The sequence below is a fragment of the Diabrotica virgifera genome, chromosome 3 (genome assembly GCF_917563875.1).
Source record: "Diabrotica virgifera virgifera chromosome 3, PGI_DIABVI_V3a".
In the NCBI taxonomy this organism is placed as follows: Eukaryota; Metazoa; Arthropoda; class Insecta; order Coleoptera; family Chrysomelidae; genus Diabrotica; species Diabrotica virgifera.
The window spans coordinates 2,986,907-3,006,092 of NC_065445.1; the positions used below are offsets into that span (position 1 = coordinate 2,986,907).

Sequence of the window (19,186 nt, forward strand, 5' to 3'; positions counted from 1 at the left end):
TCTCCTAGTAGCATTTAACGTGTCTTGGTTTGTTTATTCCTACTGCGTCTTGATTGTAAATTTAGTATAGTTAGTTGCTTCTTATTTCCTTACTAATTTGTTGTTTGTTTTTTTAAATATCAATACTTCTTGTATTCCAATTACAATTCCAATTCCAATTCCTCTGCGTCCTTCGATTGTATTTATCATAATTAGTCGAAGAATTTTATACTGTTTACTCCACGGGATATGCAATTTTTTTGGATTTGAAGCTATCTTTTTCTTCTTGTGCTGCTGTCTCCTTTAGTGGAGGTTCTACTACTCTGGCAATTCTGTCTCTGTCTCCAATGCGGCTCTAAACAAAGATGTTGAATCGAGGCCAGTCAATCTCTAATGTTTTTAAGCCATGAAATCAGGAGTATACTGGGACCTCGTTTTCCTTCAATCTTCCCCTGGATGATCAGTTGCGCGAGGCGGTACTTTTTGTTTCTCATGATTGTCCTAGGCAGGTAGCTTTTTTTACTTTGATGATCTTTAGCAGCTCTCTATTATCATCCGGGCATTGTCGTTGGTGGTGTAGGTTGCCTAAGGTATTCTTAAGATCCTTCTATAAATTCAGAGTTCAACTGCTTCTAACTTGTTCATCAGCGTTATGTTGAGCGTCCAGGCCTCCGTTCCAAACAATAGTATTGACCATACATAGCAATGCAGAAAACGACATCTAAGACTGATATTAATGCTACTGTTATTACAAAATAAGCTTTTCATGTTCAATAAGCTTTTGATAAAGCTTTTACTACCTGACTATTCTGGCTCTGACTTCATGTTTGATCAACTATTTAAGTTGATTGTTGACGCTATCAATCACCTCAATTATGTGATTTACTTCTTGTATTATTTATGACTCTCTCTCTCCTACGGCGACACAGCACAAGTCAGACCCTGGCCTCCCCCAGCATCTGCCTTCATGTATGGCTCCTGGTCCTGGTCCCTGGCTCCTCTCCTCCAGTTATCCACCCTCAATATCCCTGTAGTATCAGCTCTAACTTCGTCTATCCACCTCTTCCTTAATCTTCCTACTGGCCGACGTCCCACCATAGTTCCGCTAAGCGTTCTACTAGGTGTTCTGTCATTATCCATTCTTATAAGGTGACCTGCCCAGCGCTATCTTTGTATTTTTTCATAATTTGCTATAGTAGTCTAGTCGCAACATAGAGGGTCCCGTGGACACTTTTAGTTCGCCGCGATTTGATAGTGGTATTATAGGTTTTTTGGGTCGCTGAATCCAATGGAAGTGGTCTGGAAGCCCAAATGTGGTGCGTTTAATTGTTATTAACAAATTATGGTAAAATTACTTGTTTTTCAGGAATTATTGGAAGCCCTGTAAATAAATTGATAATGATAACGTCTTCTCTGATGTATTTTTGGTCGCTGAATCGAATGCGACTGGTTGCGATTACTCAAAATATGTTCTTATTTTGTTAATAACAAAATAATAGTTTATTCGCCGAAAAGCTCGAAATGCACTAACTACAGCAAGTTTGTAGTCTTTTTCATAGTATTTTTATACGCTAAATCGATTGTCACTAGTCGTGATAGCTTAAACAAGGAATTAACAAAGCTATTAAAAATAGAGCACAACTTTTCAACGGCATACCACCCACAGTCCATTGGAAGTTGCGAAAAACTACACAGAACGTTGAACGAGTACGTAAGAGCATTCATAGACGAAGACAGAGAAAATTGGGATGTGTGTTGCAGAATGTTCACATACTGCTACAATACAACCCCTAACGCGTACCATGGTTACACACCGTTTGAACTATTATATGGCAGGAAGGTTAACCTACCGGAAGACCTTACACAGGAGATTCAACCATGTTACAATATAGATGCCTACTACAATGAGTTACGATACAAACTACAAAGCGCACACGAGAGAGCCAGAACCTTCTTATTAAAACACAAAAAAGAGCGGCAAGAAACGAATAAGCTCAAAGCAACACCTCAAAACTTTAAAATACGAGACCTAGTCCTGGTAAAAAGGGAAGAGAAGGGTAAGTTTGATAGTCTTTATGTAGGTCCTTTCACAATAACAGAAGTAAATAACGTTAATTGTAAAATCAGAATAGAAAACAATAAAATCAAGGAAATACATAAGAATAGATTATATGCTTACAATCCGAAAACACAGTGAGTGACAAGTGTGATGAAACAATGTTGTTAAACGAACATTTTTATTTTTATTTATGTATTTACGTAGTTTTAGGAAGTTTGTATATAAAATAAATTTTTTGTATTGATTACAACACAGTATGGGTTGGTAGCACTACTTGCAAAATTTTCTGCCCGTAGTCAGAAAATTCTTAGGAGGGAAAGGTGTACAAGAATTTATCTGTACTCATTAGATATCTTTTAAAAACACCCTTTAATTATCTACGCTAATTTCTTTCGGTTATTTAAATGTCATCATAAACAATTCCAACCTTCTTTCGTTACATAAACATTGTTGACCTAGATCGTGAGGTGTAATTATACATACAGCCACTATAAACACTTTTCAGGGTCGACGCTGACTTTGCACTTTTAAATATATTTATACAACCAAAACATAATAAGGGAATCCTCATTACACATTCCACATTCGTCATTCTATTTTATTAGATGTAAGATTGTTCACATAAAAAGATAGTGTCATCTACACTCCGCGAGACGACGTTACGTAGGTTGCTACCAGCTTGTACTCATGCGAGTATAATAAAACAACTTCAACAGTGAAACGACTATTAATCATTCCACCCCTCGGATAAGGGTTAACCACCCTTACCGGGAGAAGATAACCCTAGTAATCCTGGACTATCATACCACGTTCCGACTTTGTTATTAATAAATTATTGCAAAAATAACGGTTTATAGTACGTTCACTCACGATTTTTGCTCTAAATTTTAAAAATACGCTTGGATTGACATGAAAAGCATACACGTAGCTAACATGTCAAACAAAACAAGTGATATTGTGTCGATGTCTGCTTTTACCCTGGGGGTGAGTTTCGCCCCTTTTCGGGGGTGAAAAAAAAACCTTTAAAATAAGTCCGAAAGTGGATAAACTGATTAATTCTAAGCAACTTTTGTTCTGTACAGTTTTTTCACTAAGTCAATACTTTTCAAGTTATTTGGTTTTTTTGTTGAAAAATAAACATATTCACTCTCAAATAACTCGAAAAGTATTGACTTAAAAAAACTGTATTGGGACCGTGCAAGTTCGGCAAAGCGACCTCTATTTCTACGCTCTGTACTTTTATTCGCACTTTTAATTATATTGGCCAATTATATCAGTCCTGGTTGCCGGATAATTGTCAAGGCCATAGTCCAAAAAAATAATAAGAAGAAAAAATAAGATGCAGGTTATGTTATGCAAACGTAAACAATTGTATGTAGTAAATAAAATTAGTTACTAAAATGCAGTACTGCAAGCAAAATACACTTAATTAAATTTACTTTTATATAATAATTGCATATCATATCAATATTGTGGAGCAATATATAATTTTTCTGCTTCAATGACAGAAGGTATGAAATATACGTCAATTTGACAATTTCAATTGACAATATGAATTATTTAAGATAGTTGCAACATTTCTCCGCGACTCGCGCACGGTCGTTTCTCGTTTCCCTTCCAAGTACTTGCACACCGCGAGCTTAGAATTAATCAGTTTAACCAATTCCGGACATATTTTAAAGGTTTCTTCTTTCACCCCCGAAACGGGGTGAAACTCACCCCCAGGGTATAAACACACATCGGCACAATACCACTTGTTTTGTTTGACATGCTAGCTACGTGCATGCCAAATTTCATGTCATTACAAGTGGTTTTTTTAATTTAGAGCAAAAACCGTGAGTAAACGTACTATAAACCATGATTTTTGCAATAATTTATTAATAACAAAGTCGGAACGTGGTTTAAGCTATCACGACTAGTGACAATCGATTTAGCGTATAAAAATACTATGAAAAAGACTACAAACTTGCTCTAGATAACGCATTTCGAGCTTTTCGGCGACTAAACAATTATTTTGTTATTAACAAAATAAGAACACATTTTGAGTAATCGCGACTAGTCGCATTCGATTCAGCGATCAAAAATACACCAGAGAAGACCTTAATACTATCAATTTATTTACAGGGCTTCTAATAATTCCTGAAAAATACCTAATTTCACCATAATTTGTTAACAACAATTAAACGCACCACATTTGGGCTTCCAGACCACTTCCATTGGATTCAGCGACCCAAACAACCTATAATACCACCATTAAATCGCGGCGAACTAAAAGAGTCCACGGGACCCCCTATGTTGCGACTAGACTATAGAGGGTCCTTTCTAATATTGGTATAACTTCTTGATATATATTCTTTATCACTATGCAACAGAAAACCAGAAAGTATTTTATTCTTGTCCTTACGCAATACTACCATGATGAAATATTTAAATTGACACAGTAGTTATCAAATGACACAACATTTAATCGATATGTTAAACGTTTTAGCAATTATATGTTAAACACTCTTATGCCATAAACATACAAATAGGTACCTACGTAAACAACAAAGACATGTTGAATTAAAAAATTAACTTTTGATGGTCAAAGTTAGCTCTTGAAACTACGACATTTCTAGTGAGAGCGTGAGTGAATGTGACGATGGAAACGAATACGAAACTCAACGAGAAGCTTCTTCCCCTATTTTTACAATTTTTTATGTTAACTGAAGTTATTTTGATTATGGTCTTTGTGATTGTGTTCCGTAGTAACAGCAGTGAAGTGACAAGTGAGTGTTATAAATTTACCACTTAATACTTAGTAAATCCTGTGTAAATTGCTTAGCTTACACTTTTTAGTAAGTTGATTAGTTTTTTTAGTGCCTACTTTATCAGTTCTTTTTAAAAAATGTATCAGTTTCTTAGTTCTTTCATAAGTATTTATTTTCATTGTTAGTTTCCTAGTTTCCTGTATTTCCTTGAAGCAGAAGATGTCACTGCTCTGGAGTGGCCTGCTTGCTTACCCGACCTTAACTCTATAGAGAATTTGTGTGATATACTTAAAAGAAAAATTTGAGCTCCGGGATGATCGAACAAATCACCGCACGGTTAGTACAAACTGCTCTTGAATATTGGGACAACCTGTCACAACAAAATTGTGACAATTTGATTAGAAGCGTACCCAGTCAAATTGAAGTTTGCATAAGAGCTAGAGGTGGTAACACTGACGACAAAGAAACATAAATAAATAATTATACATTATTTCTGAGGTCCCACTTGGTGAACTCCTCTCCCAAGTGTATAGTATAGTATAATATAGCACTCCAAATGTATAGTATATCACTCTCGTTTTCAGATAGAATGGCTTCGTCAGCGAAGTATACAATAATACAATCTCTTGCCTTCGACTGGTATATGTCGATATTGCAATACTTTCTTCTCCACACTGAGAGCGCCTTATTCAAATATACTCGTATTTTAAAGATTGTAGGTATTACGCAGCAGCCTTGCTTTTTAGAGAATTACTAATAGTAATTTCTCTAGTTAATTTATTTCCATTTTTAATGTTTACCGTCATATTTTTGTAAAGCTGTTGTACTTTTTTATATTTTTTGCTTATTCCTTGTTTTCCCTCGCTATAAAAAGCATTGAAAGTGGTACATTGTCGTATGCCTTTGTCAGTTTTGTAAAGACTATATGTCTATACGCTGTGAGCTCGTACGTAGAGGGGATATTTACAAATTCGCGAGCGCCAGTAGTGACAAGTCTGTAAACGTTTACCGGAAATTTGACATAAATGTCAAAGTGATTAATTTTAAATTAAAATTAAAAACATTAATTATAAAAAATATTAGTTGGTCAAAGCTGTGGTATATATTTTTACCTTAAATAAACTTACGTTTTAAATACTGAATTTAAATTTTTTTAATGTTCCGTAATATGTAATTATAAATTAATCTATTAATCTTAGCGCCATCTACACGATAATTGTGAAAGTATCCGAAGTAAGAAATTCATATTTTATCAATAGAACGTCAAAATGATTAGCAAAATCTTAAAAAAATCGATTACAATTTAATTACTTTTTGGCGTTGTAAATATTAATATTAAATTAAAATTTATATTAAAATTAAATAATAAATTTAAAAATTATCGGTGAAAGTTGAATTAGTAACCGCTAGGAGCGACACCAGCGAAGCTCAGAGCGTATATGAGGGAAAACAAGTAAGTATACCGAGTTAAAAGGTTGTGGGCTATTCTTATCTTAATAACCTGCTTTAGAGAAAATATGCTGTCCATAAATAGTGGAGTCAATGAAGGTTTTCACCTCCGATTTCGTTGAACCTCCATCGATTTTCATGAAAATTGGTAAGTATGTAGAGGATACCTCAAGAAACAAAGGTGACATGGTGCCAACTTGCGCTTTTACCCTGCGGGGGGAATGCAACCCCTTCTCGGGGGTGGAAATTATTTTATTAAAAATAATACCACTAATCGATAGAGGGAGAAATTATAAGTAAAATTTGTTATATAAAGTTATTTCAATAAATCAATAGTTTTTGAGTTATTAAAGAACAAAAGTTTTGATTTTTCCTGAAAAAAATCCATGTTTTAAAGCAGTTTTTCATAAATAACTCAAAAACCATAAGTTTCTTCAAAAAAGTTGTTATTACCAAAATCGAAGATAATATAAAAATAAATAAGGTCCTTAGTCGAAAAATCCTTTATTACATATACAAAGTGAGTTGTATGCAATTGAATGTATATTTTTTTCCGCGAGTACTCAAATCTTAGTATTCAAGCTTAAATAACAGGAACACGATGCACTTTGTTAAATATAGATATTAAACATTTTAATAAAGTACTTACAGGTAACTATCAAAAAGCTATATAAGAAGTCGACAGCATCAAAATTAAGCAAGTTATGATGGAAATAAGAGGACCCTTTCAGATTTTTTAGGGAAGAATGAAAAATGAAACATACGTCATTTCCACAAAAATTAAAATTTATAGTAACCCATTTAACACTTTATTTATTTTAACATGAGTAATAACTTTAACAATTTTGACAGGTTTAGAATGCATATTTTTGAAAAAAAAATACGATTAAAAAAAATTAGAATTTTTCCAATTTTCGTGAATTTCATTTTCTTTTGATAATAACTCCAAAAATACTCAATATACTTAAAAAATGGTAGAGAACAAAATTTTAGTTTTAACTTTATTTAAGCTTTTTCTTTTTTTAATATTTTTTTACGACAAAAAATAACCGAGATAGAAACATTTAAAACCTAAATTTTACTGCGAGAACCATGTAACCGGGGCCCTTTCACCTTGTATTTAAAAAAAAAATAAAGGATTTAGAAAATTATGTTTAATACAGTGTTATAGAACTTTTACTTAGCTTTGTAATGGTTTTTGGATAAATCTCATATTTTAAAAGTTAACGGAGTTATTTTAAAAAAACCAATAACATTTTCTTTGAAAAAATTTTATAGCGGAGATTTTGTATGTATACAGGTTGTGGGAAGTCCAATTAGTCGTTTGTTGTAGGAGATACGAAAAAAGTTTATTTAGGTGAGATTGGGGCATAGATAATATCAGAATTTAAATACATTTCCAAATATACAGGGCCACCCATATTGACAGGGTGAAACAAAATTATCTTTTGTTTAATGAAACACCCTGTATATTTTTACATTTTTGGATTCTCCTCTATGTTTTATTTCTTAAAATATCAGGTTTTGTGATGTTATACGAAGTAGTTTAAAAGATAATTACGTTTTTATTTTCAAATTTCATAGCAATATTCACCCTCTGTATAATTGTAGTGATTTGACATCAGAAAATCAATTTATGTTCAAGTGATTTTTAATATAATCTATTATTATAATATAATCAAAAATTATTAATCTAGCAAAACGTTTAATTTTAGCTAATACAGGGTTGGTCGAAACTGAATGAGTGTTTTCTCAAAGTTTCAGAGTATGAGTTTTCTCAAACGGAGCAGCCTGTAATGCCTGTAATGAGCATTGTAATGAAATGCTATTGTATGGCACTTTATTATTTCCCACCCTGCCAGTGAGAACTGAATTTATTTTTGAAATCCCTAACTTTATGTCTTTAATTATTTTTAATTATTTAATTATTATAAATATTGTAAACGATTAAAAAACAATCAAATTAAATTGAAATGAATAACCAGTGTATATCTTCCACATTTACTTCATATTAACGTAGCCTGTACCATAACATTGCACAGATTATTATCCCTGTATAGCAACGATATACCATGAATGTGAATTCATACTTGAGAAACGTCCTATATCCAGTCTCACAAAAAAAAAGGGATTCCTCAAACATAATATATATGCAGACAAAATCAGCCAAAGTGATTTGCGATATCTAATTAAAGGCCCTACCAAGTTGGTTTTGTTGAATATAGCATGGAAGCACGACGATACTTTAGTGATAAGCGTATTTTTCGTAGTAGTTATAGTGTGTTGTTTTATATTATGTATTATCTATATTAAATTAGTTTTAGTATGTTTCGTTTATCTAAAAAAATGTAAAACAAACAAAAATTCTGTTTTTCTTGTAGTTGTTTTTTCGTATAGATATTGTTTTATATTGTAGTAAATTGAATTTAGTTTTAGTATGTTCCGTTTGTTTGTAGAATTATATTTAATTAGATTTGCTTTAATTACTAAAATAAATAAATTTTCAATTATATTTTATGTATTTGTGGAAAAGGAAACCTAGCATTAGCGCCCACATTTCTATAACGGCCAATTGTTTTCTATTTTTAGTGGCCGTTATTGTCAGGTTTTACTGTACCAATAACATTTTATTAAATTATGAAATATTATTTAAATAAAAAATTTATAAACTTGATACCAGAAAGTGTGCTTAGAATTTACTCCTCTATCTAATTATGGGGTAATTTTTAATAAAATAGTGTTCACCCATGAGAAGGGGCAACATCCACCCCCAGGATAAAAGCGCAAGTTGGTACCACATCATTTTTGTTTCTTGAGGTATCCTCTAACTACTTACCAATTTTCATGAAAATTGATGGAGGTTCAACGAAATCAGGGGTGAAAACCTTCAGTGACTGCCTTTTTGGAAATATAAAAGATTAATTTTTTTCGTGATTGTCTTTTTGCTAATTTTCTGATCTTTGGTTGCTATAAGGTTTAAAAAATTAATAAAAATTATAAATCATGCACATAAATGTAAAAAAATATTTATTTTACTTAATTAAACGAGATTGCTTGAGCCAGAATGCTGAAATCTGCATTTTTATCATTAAAAAAAAAAGGTGGATTTCACCCCTAAAATGCAGAAAGCGCAACTTGGTGCCATATCACTTTTGTTTTTTGAAGTATCCTCTAACTAATCAACAATTTTCATGAAAATCGATGAAGGTTCAAAGAAATCGTGGGTGAAAACATTCAGTGACTACAATTTCAGAAATATAGAAGAATAAGGTTTTCGTGATTTTCGACTTGTTAATTTTCGGATTTTTGGTTGCTATAAGGTTTGAAAAATTAAAAAAAATGTAATTCATGCACATAAATGTAAAAAAAATATTAATTTTTCTTAATTAAACGAGATTACTTGCGCCATAATGCGGAAATCTGCATTTTTTACAATTTAAAAAGTAGGGGTGTATTACACCCCTTAAATGCAAAAGCGCAAGTTCATGCTACATATCTTTTATTGCTTGAGGTATCTTCTAACTACTTACCAATTTTCATGAAAATCGATGAAGGTTCAACAAAATAGGAAGTGAAAACTTACAGCGACTGCACTTTCAGAAATCTAAAAAATAATTTTTAAAAAAGGGGTGTATTTCACCCCTAAAATGCAAAAAGCGCAAGTTGGCACTATGTCACCTTTGTTCCTTGAGGTATCCTTTAACCACTCACCAATTTTTATGAAAATCGATGGAGGTTCGACGAAATCTGAGGTAATAACTCATATCCACCTTCATTGACTCCACTAAAAGGAAATGCATCTCTTTTTCAATTTACGACACTTAGCTCTCCGTATATAGTTTGAACAATTCTTTCTTTCTCATTTTTTTTGTAGATGTTGTTAATATGTGCTTTTGTCCACTCCGGTGGTAAGCCACGTCCTTTATAGAATACCGCCATACACGCGGTATGCCATACCGCGCCGAAAATATATTTTGTTGTAAAACTTGCTTTATGAAAGATTCTTAGAACACCATCAGTTTTCTTGTGGTAGCACGTACCGAATGCCCGTGTTTATGTTTCTCTAGTTAAAAGCAGTCTATTCAGTATTATTTCGCTATTGGTATGGCAGCAAGTCCATTCAGTTGATCTACTTACAAGTGCTTTTAAATTTAATTTACTATTTTTTAATTACCAATACTCGTTTTTGTTCGTAATTCAGTTCATAAAACTTTTGTAAGAACCTCCACCATTTTTTTAATATTATGCAAGTGTTTATAATTTTCTTGAAAAAATAAAGTATATTATATTTGGAGCAGTATTTTATTCCACAGCAGTGTGAAGACTCATTCCGTAGTTGATGTAAAAACAAATACTTACAGTGATATAAGACAAATTAATATTGAAAACCAAGGATAATAGGCAACGGTATGACATACCGCATCCTCGTCAGTAGTTAAGGGATATAGGGAAAATATAATCTAATGATTTCCGTAATGCTTTTTATATAACTCGGTATATTCTGTGAAAAACTGGCATTAATATTCACCTTCCTTTGTTTCCTAACCTACAGAAAAACACATCCTTATTACAATCGGCAAAGGAAACGTCCAGTTACTGTTACTACATAACATCTGACCGTCCTTCCTAAGTTCACTTCAATTCAAACCTCTCAAAACTCCATAATCTCGCGAAACTTTTATTTTAAGAAGCCCACTTTCGTTCTCTTATGTGTATCTCGTGACGTATTAGCGAAAAATCGTAAGTTTCAAGATCGCGGAATTCTTTTTTCGTGAGTATTGCTAGTGCTAGTGCTGGCTCGGACATGGACGAAAATTTGCCCGCGAAAAGTTGGAAAGAACGTAGAAATGCTTTTTACGTGATTCTGATCGTTATTTTGGTGATGCTTCTATCAGGTGTTATTGTGATTTTTAAACTAAGGAAAATATATGGCGGTAAGGATAGATGTAGATGTAATAAAGACAATAATAGAAAAGGTTTAATTACACATTTTGGATAAGTGAGGGTTTCGACTGTGAGTTGGATGGTTCATTTTATCTAACAATTAAAACTCTGAAAACTTTTGTTTCCAATTCTTCCTACATCTTGTTCAGCAGTCTGCCTTCTTCAGGTGATGTGTTTTTAGATGACCTAAACTTAAGGCCTTTATTTTGAATATGGAGGATTTGAAATTAATGATTAAAAGAATGATTGTGGTCTAATATATTTGCTTAAGTTGTTTGTTCTGAAAGGTGTTATTCCTTTCATTTTTATGTGTTGGGGTATTTTTGGTTGAAATATTGTATGTATATGTAATGAATCAGAAGTTACTGTATTTTTTCTCTGGTAGTGGAAAGACTAATTACGTCAGGGTTTTTTTATGCTATTTTCTTCAACAAAGAAAGTTTTGTTTTAATTTCTGTGTACGGGAACACTAAGTCAAGATATTTTAGCATATATGTTCATCTTTCCAGATATAATTTATTAAACTACTTATTAAATCTAATTATTTTATAACTGTTATCAAATTTATTAAACGCTTTTCTTTACTTCAATAGTTTGCATCAAATCTTTAGACGTTAATTTGACTGACATTTCTTCAACGCAAAGGAATGAAAATTTGCAGACATATGCATTCGCGGGAACAATACACGAATAGTCAATAAAAAAATTTGTTTATTAATTTTTTAAATAAAAAAAACGATTTTAATGGAAAATGCTTAAATTCTCTTGTTTTTTACAATGTAGAAACTTGAAACTTTTACGGATTGTAGCTAATGATATGAATTATACAGAATTTCACTTTTTACTTTAATTGTTTACGTTATGCTTCATTAATAAACAATAAAGTTTCAAATTTTTTGCCGATTCCGACTACTTTTCATGTTTGTACATCATGTACATATTTTAATAAACATGACGATATATTTTAATGTTTGAAAAGTGTAAGACTAAAAAATAAAAAAATATGAACAAAATATTTTTAAGAAACGCTTAAGTTACGAGTGACTAAAATTAAACATATTATAAAAAAATCAACTAAAAAGCAAAAAATAAAAAAAAAGAAAGTGTGTACTTTGTACGCACGTAAGAAGTTATACTTCTATTATATGATTTAAACGAAATTAATATACTTTTTATTTATATTTTGTTTAAATATTAAACTAATTTATACTTACTACTTCTCAAACATTTTTATTAGAACAGTGCCAAAAATTAAAATAATAAAAGAATAAAACACACACAAACACATTAAACAAGCCACAAATGATGTCTGAACATTAATTGTCGAAAAATTTTTTAACTAAATACGTATTTTCTGAAAATACAATTATATAATAAATATACTTACAATCATAAAATGTATTAAAAAAAAACAAAAAAGAAAGTTTCTATTGGGACTCGAACCAGCGCTGATAAGAGCGGTTGGTATTGGAATTCATTCGCCTTCTCCGCTTAGCCACAGACACTATGTGTCATTATTTACGAAGATCGACTAACTAAACGGATTAAACTTGTGATATTTTGATATTTTGAAAATTGATCAAATTATTTTAATTTTGATGTTGTTCTGATCCACATTCAGTGGAGAGATTCAAGTATAGTCCTAAAAGAAGCAGATAGTAAAAAGAGAAAAATCAAAGAAGCGGCTCTAATTATGCTAAATGAAACCAATTATGTCGCAAATTCCTCGGTAGAATGCAGTAGGATGTGGTTACCCATATTAAAGGAGGAAGTCAATAGAAAGAAAATACCGCAATTAGTAAATCAGTAACATATCGAGTTAGTACATATTTAAAATTTAAAATATCAAGTCAGAATTTTGTATTAGTTTTGAGAGTAAACTAAATGTAAACCCAAATACTTACGATGTCGGGATAGTATCACGAGGTTTTTCCTGGTTTTCCCTCGTGATTTACTATGGAATCTCTAACGCGAGAATTTCAGTACCACCGTTGCATTTGGTTGTCTTTTTAAAGACAGATCACATGCTATGATTTTTTGTGGCGGATATTCTTGAGTTGGGATTGATTTCATATAATCGAATGAACTATCTTTTAGTAAAGTCGTCCCAGGAACGCAACTCATCAATATTGGCAATATCATTTTAAAGTCGTCTACTTTAAAATGTATAATACGTGTCTGAATTGCCGATATAAATGAGTCAGATTAAATAAATTATTAGAAGAATTTTTTACTAAGCAACAACATTTTTATTTATTTAGTATTATTTTGTATTTTGACAACGACACCCGACTTGGGCGTCGAAACGTTAATAAAATCATTTTTAGGTAAAATTGTGGCTTATTTCCCATTTGAATATACTTGATTTTAATTTTGAATTGAAATGATTTAGAATTGAAAAAATACAACAAAACATAGAGTAAAAAACAATATATTAGGTGAATATTGATAGAAATTTTGATGGTAATCAAATTATATAAATAAAAGTATTACATACTATGTATTTTGGCAGATCAAATAGGTAGGTTTATACCCATGATACATTAACAATTATTACGTACCTGTTGCTTTTAAAAACTATTTAAAAGTCACTACAATATTATAAACTTTTTTGTTTCTGTCCTCACAACAATAAAACTAATATATTATACATTTGTTTACCTTTACCTTTACCTCCAAACCACAGCTGCCATATCGGATAATTTTTGACATGTCATTTGAACATCCAATCAGAACAAAGTTATAATGCGCATGCGCCGGGCTGATAGGTTTTAACATATAAAAAAATCACCCTCTATCGCCGGTGAAGAAGTATAACTTCAAAAATTGAAAAAATCTAACACATTCGTTAAAGAAAAGCGTGTTGCGAAAACCGTTTATTCGATGAAGACGCACAACGCTTTTCTTTGACGAATGTGTTAAATTTTTTCAATTTTTTTATTTTTTGCTTTTTGGTTAATTTTTTTATAATATGTTTAATTTTAGTCACTCGTAAATAAAGAAAAGCGTTTCTTAAAAATATTTTTTCATATTTTTTTATTTTCCTCAACTTTCATTTGAATTGAGGTTATTGAAATTCTATTGTTCAGGAAATTCTTTCTCAATTTGCAGCATTTTGTAATGTCATTTTAAGTCTGAAGCTCGATTTTTTCTTATTTTAACAACCATTTTCTAAAGTTTTAGTTTTACAGATTACAAAATATAAGTATGCGTTATCTTCTTCCAGCTAAAATTACAGTCTCCCTCTCTTTTCTGACAAGCTAAATTCTGAATTTGGTTGGACCATCTGGTTGGTAACACCTCTTGGTCTTCTCCTCGAAATGTTTCCAGAAGCAATTAATTTTTTTAAGTCACGGCCTTCTTAGGAATGAGACAGATTATCGTTTTTTTTTTGAAGAAAATGGAATTAAAGCAATGCATGGTCTCTTTAACAGAATTTACGACACTAGGATATTACCAACTGATTGGCGAAAGTCAACAATTGTCACAATAGTAGAGAAACATCGTGCAAAATATGTGAAGTTATTGTCGGACGATAAGTGGAATGATTCACGTTTTGAAGATCTTCCTACAAGATTTATAGCAGAATATACACGATACTGGAGACTAGAGGACAGATTTAGCCACACTCAATTCGGATTTAGAAGTAGCTTGGGTACGAGAGAAACCTTGTTCAGTATCCAAGTCTTAATACAGAGATGCAGAGATATAAATCAAAATGTATACTTCGGACTTTAAAATCGATTGATTTAGATTTAAGGCAGTCTAAATGATAAGCTCGTATTGTCAAGTCAAAAATGATATACTTTAGTATGAGAAAAATGATGAGGTTGTTAAGCAGCGCCTACAAACATAAAAATATACAGGGTGTTTCAATAAAAATAAAGATGCTGGACTAGGCTGGACTTGCGTGAATCACCCTGTACCTACATTTAAATTTATATATAAAAAGCGCACATATTTGATTTTAAATTTGACGTGTCCCAGCGTTTTGTATACTTTTCTAAAATAAGGAAACAAACAACTTTATTCCACAAGTGGTTTCCACACATTTATAATTTCAAAGTTTCATCCTGTATTTTTCATAATAGATCCTATATGATATAGTTCATTGAAATCAGGTTCTTAAGAAGCTTTGAAAAGTATAACAATATACAGGGTGTTCTATTAAAAGTAAACCCTGTACATATAAATTTATGTTTAAATTTTAAAATGCACATTTATATATTTATAAACGTCAACATGTCTCAGCGTTTTTTATAATTTTTTAAAACAAAGGCAGAAATAACTTTATTCCATAAGTGAGGTGCACCCTGTATGTCTGAATTGTCGATATGAATTTGTCAGATAAAATTAAATCTTTAGAAAATTTTTTTTTACCAAGCAACAAAAACAAAATTTGTTTAATTTATTAATGTTTTGTATTTTGATAACGATTTCCGAAGTGGAAATCGAAATGTCAAATAAATTTAATTTCAAACTAAAATTGTGTCTTATTCCACCTAAAATAGTAAATTAAAAGAACGGCTGTGAATAAATTGAGATTAAAGACTGGTTACAATATACAATTTTACAAGAATTTGACGGTTCAAGTTGTCATATAACCAAATAAACACTAATTACTGTAATTCATTTTTCGTTGAATTCCAGAAAACATCTGCCTCAGCGCTGACTGCGTCAATTCATCCGATTTCTACCAAAACATCATCAACAACTCAGTCGACCCTTGCGACAATTTTTACGAATTCGCTTGTGGCGGCTTCGAAGGTCCAATTTCCATCTTGGAAATATCAGAAAAAACAGTTTTGGATGAATTCAAATCGTTCATAGCATCACCCATTCAGAATGACGATAGGAGAGCTGTCAAAATGCAGAAGAAGTACTACACGAATTGCATGAATACTTCAGCGATTGAAGAAGACGACAATGCTAGTGTAAAGAAGATATTTGAGAAGCTGGGAGGATGGCCGCTGTTGTCATTGGATTTGGCTATGCCCATCAACGTGAAGATTACTGAACAATGTGCTGAGATGGGTTTGGTTTATGACTGGTTCGCTCAGCTTGATACAAATAAGATATCTGATTCCAATTCGAGTCAAATACTTCGGGTAAGTAATATTAAAGAATAATTACTATATACATCAATACCTACCACTATCAGTGATGGTCAAATAGTCTAGTTTTCTCTAATTTTAAATGCTGAAGAGGACATGGCTTCAAAACTGCTTGGACTTTTATTCGTCTTATGCGCTTATGCGTTTCTTAGTCAAAAGTGTAAGATTGCATCTTCTTATTTGTTTATTCTCTTGATAAAATGTGTACTAGTTCCTTCCATTCTCTTCTTGCTATGTTTTTGACTGCACCCAATCTTAGTCAAATTTCTTCGAGTTTTCTCGTTGTAGTTCTTTTCCAGCTGTTGTCTGATCTTCCTGTCTTTCTTTTCCATTCTGGTTGATATTCAAGTCCTTGTCTCGCTGTTCCTTTATCTTTCCTTAAAGTATGGTCAATCCATTTCTATATTTTCCCTTGGCTGTAGTAGATATGTTAGTTTGCTTTGTTCCTTCCCACAGTTTTGTATTAGTTATTCTGTTGGATCAGTATATTTTTAAAAATTTTTATGAAGATTTGTTAGCAACAATTTGCAGTTTTTTAGTTGTGGTTTCGTCCTGTTTACACGTTTCGCTCCCGTTACATTTTACATGTTACAATTTGAGCCTTTATTATACTCGTCTGCATATCCTTTGACACACCCCGTTTCTTTCCATGACTGATCACAAATATGTGAACTTGTTTACTTCTACTTCCTTGTTGTTTGTCATTATTTTATTATTTGCCAATTTTGTCAAATTCAAGATCTTCTGTTTGGATTCGTTCCATCTAGTGCCTGTTCGATCATCAGTTAATTTTCTCAGTAGGTACCCAATCTATCATAAAAAGGAAGAGGGTAGGGAATAGTTCATAATCCTGTTTGACTCTACTTTCTGCGGCTATTTTTTCTATAAATTCACCTGAATGTTGCAATAATTTTGCTTTGCATCCTTCATGGACGGATTTAATACAAGTTATGATTTTAAGTGGTATCCCATATAACATTTCTGTTTTACTTCATTATTCTTTTTTTAATTATATTGACGATTTATGTAATTTTAGTAATTGTTTTGTTATTGTTTTATTTTCGTGACTTTTTATAAGCTTTGTCGCTAAAATTGTACAATTTTCCATGACCATAAAGCGTATTTCTATCCTATTCTATTCTATAAACCTTTTCTCCACATATGAACTTTATTTACACCGTCGAATGCCTCCTCAAAGTCGATAAAATTCACATCTATGTTTTTATTCCATTCGTTTCTTTGTTTCAAGATAATTCTAAGGGTGCAAATGTGGTCAATGCTGGGTTGCTTCTCTTTTTTTTTCTAGTTCTGGCTTCAATCTTTCCAATGTGATTTTGGTCAACACTTTGGATGTAGCGCTTGGTAGTGTTATTGCACGCTAATTATATTATCAATCCATCCTTCCACTCCTTTGCAGTCAAAAGTTTCTGTAACATTTCTATTGATTGCTTAGACTGTATAGGTGAGGGTCCAGGTTTGACATCCATATGTTATGATAGGAAGGATGCACTAGTTGAATACTTTGCTCCTCAAGTATTTAGATATTTTGAGGGTCTGACATATCCAATTGAGTCTTCCAAATTCTGTCCATGCCAGTCTGGGTCTTCTAGTGATTTATGAAGTTTTTAGTGAATTTTACATATACAGGGTGTCCCAGACTAATTTACCCACGCTATATCTCTTAAACGAATAGAGATTTTCGAATGGGACAAAAGGTGATATATTTTACTTGTAATACATTTTAATATGACGTACAAAAAAATCATCCCCTAAATAATCATCCCTTAGTTATAACCCCTAACTTTAATTTTTTTAATAGCACCCTGTATATTTTTTTATAGTTTTGGATGTGGTCTTTTATCGTCTATTCAACACATTTTTTGAAAATAAAATCGGTTCGTAAATAACCCAGAAACTATCAGTTTATTATTGTTAAATTGTGTGTCCCAGACTAATTTATCCAGGCTATATTTCTTAAACGAATACAGATTTTCGAATGGCACAAAAACTGATCTATTCCATTTGTAATACACTTTCATATGGCGTAGAAAAAATTCATCCCCTAAATATTCATCCCTAACTTACAGGGTGCTATTTAAAAAAAAAGAATGTGTGTGTACTTTGTACACACGTAAGAAGATATTCTTCTATTATATAATAGGTAATTTAAACGAAGTAAATATACTTAAAAGATTATTTGTACTTATTTTATTTAAAAATCAAACTAACTTTCTTATCTACCACTTTCAAAAAAGAAGAATATCTTCAAAAATTATATAATAATATACTTACAATCATAAAATCTATAAAAAAAATAAAAAAATAATAACTTACTTGGGGCTTGAACCCACTTCACGTCTACCGCGCCGTACGAAAGTTGACGCCATTTCAAACTGCACCAAACTCTCGTATACGTCATGTGGAAATATACACAAACTAAACGTTTACACCATAAATTTATATGAATTTAATAAAATTATTAGTTTGATTTTTGTCGAAATAAAATACAACAAAATATAGAGTAAGAAAACGATATATGAGATGAAGATTTGTAGAAAGTTTGTTCGTAATCAGATTATGTAAATTAAAGCATTGCCTACTAATAGGTAACTACATTCTTTTGTTTACATTTTTCAAATAGATAGGTATTGAAACTATTAGGTATTTCCAACTGAAACATTTAGAATTACGTACCTGCGGCTTTTCAAAACTTTTTAAAAAGTCACTATAATTATAAATTTGATTTTATTTCTGTCCACACATCAATGAAAAATAATATTATACAATATTTTTGTTTACCGATAACCTCCATATTGAACAATTATTGACAGATCATTTCAAAATTTCAACACCCAATCAGAGCCCGTATAACAACTAATACCATACTGTCG

The 19,186-nt window shown here is 31.6% G+C and overlaps 2 protein-coding genes across 3 annotated transcripts in view; one reads left to right on the forward strand and one right to left on the reverse strand.

The window, feature by feature from the left end:
* Positions 1 to 19,186, reverse strand: part of LOC126881763 (protein prickle-like) — a 425,582-nt gene that overhangs the window by 105,350 nt on the left and 301,046 nt on the right. The gene's annotated exons all lie outside the window — the stretch shown is intronic.
* The window catches only part of LOC126881765 (endothelin-converting enzyme 1-like), a 42,828-nt gene continuing 28,289 nt past the window's right edge, over positions 4,648 to 19,186 (forward strand). Inside the window, exons 1-2 of one of the 2 annotated variants that reach the window (XM_050646243.1) lie at positions 4,648 to 4,806; positions 15,832 to 16,289. In XM_050646243.1, coding sequence (XP_050502200.1) covers positions 4,680 to 4,806; positions 15,832 to 16,289 — 585 coding nt within the window. In that variant the 5' untranslated portion in view covers positions 4,648 to 4,679. Of the gene's footprint in view, positions 4,807 to 10,902; positions 11,172 to 15,831; positions 16,290 to 19,186 lie in introns of those variants that run through there. The other variant, XM_050646242.1, reaches the window with a different exon arrangement.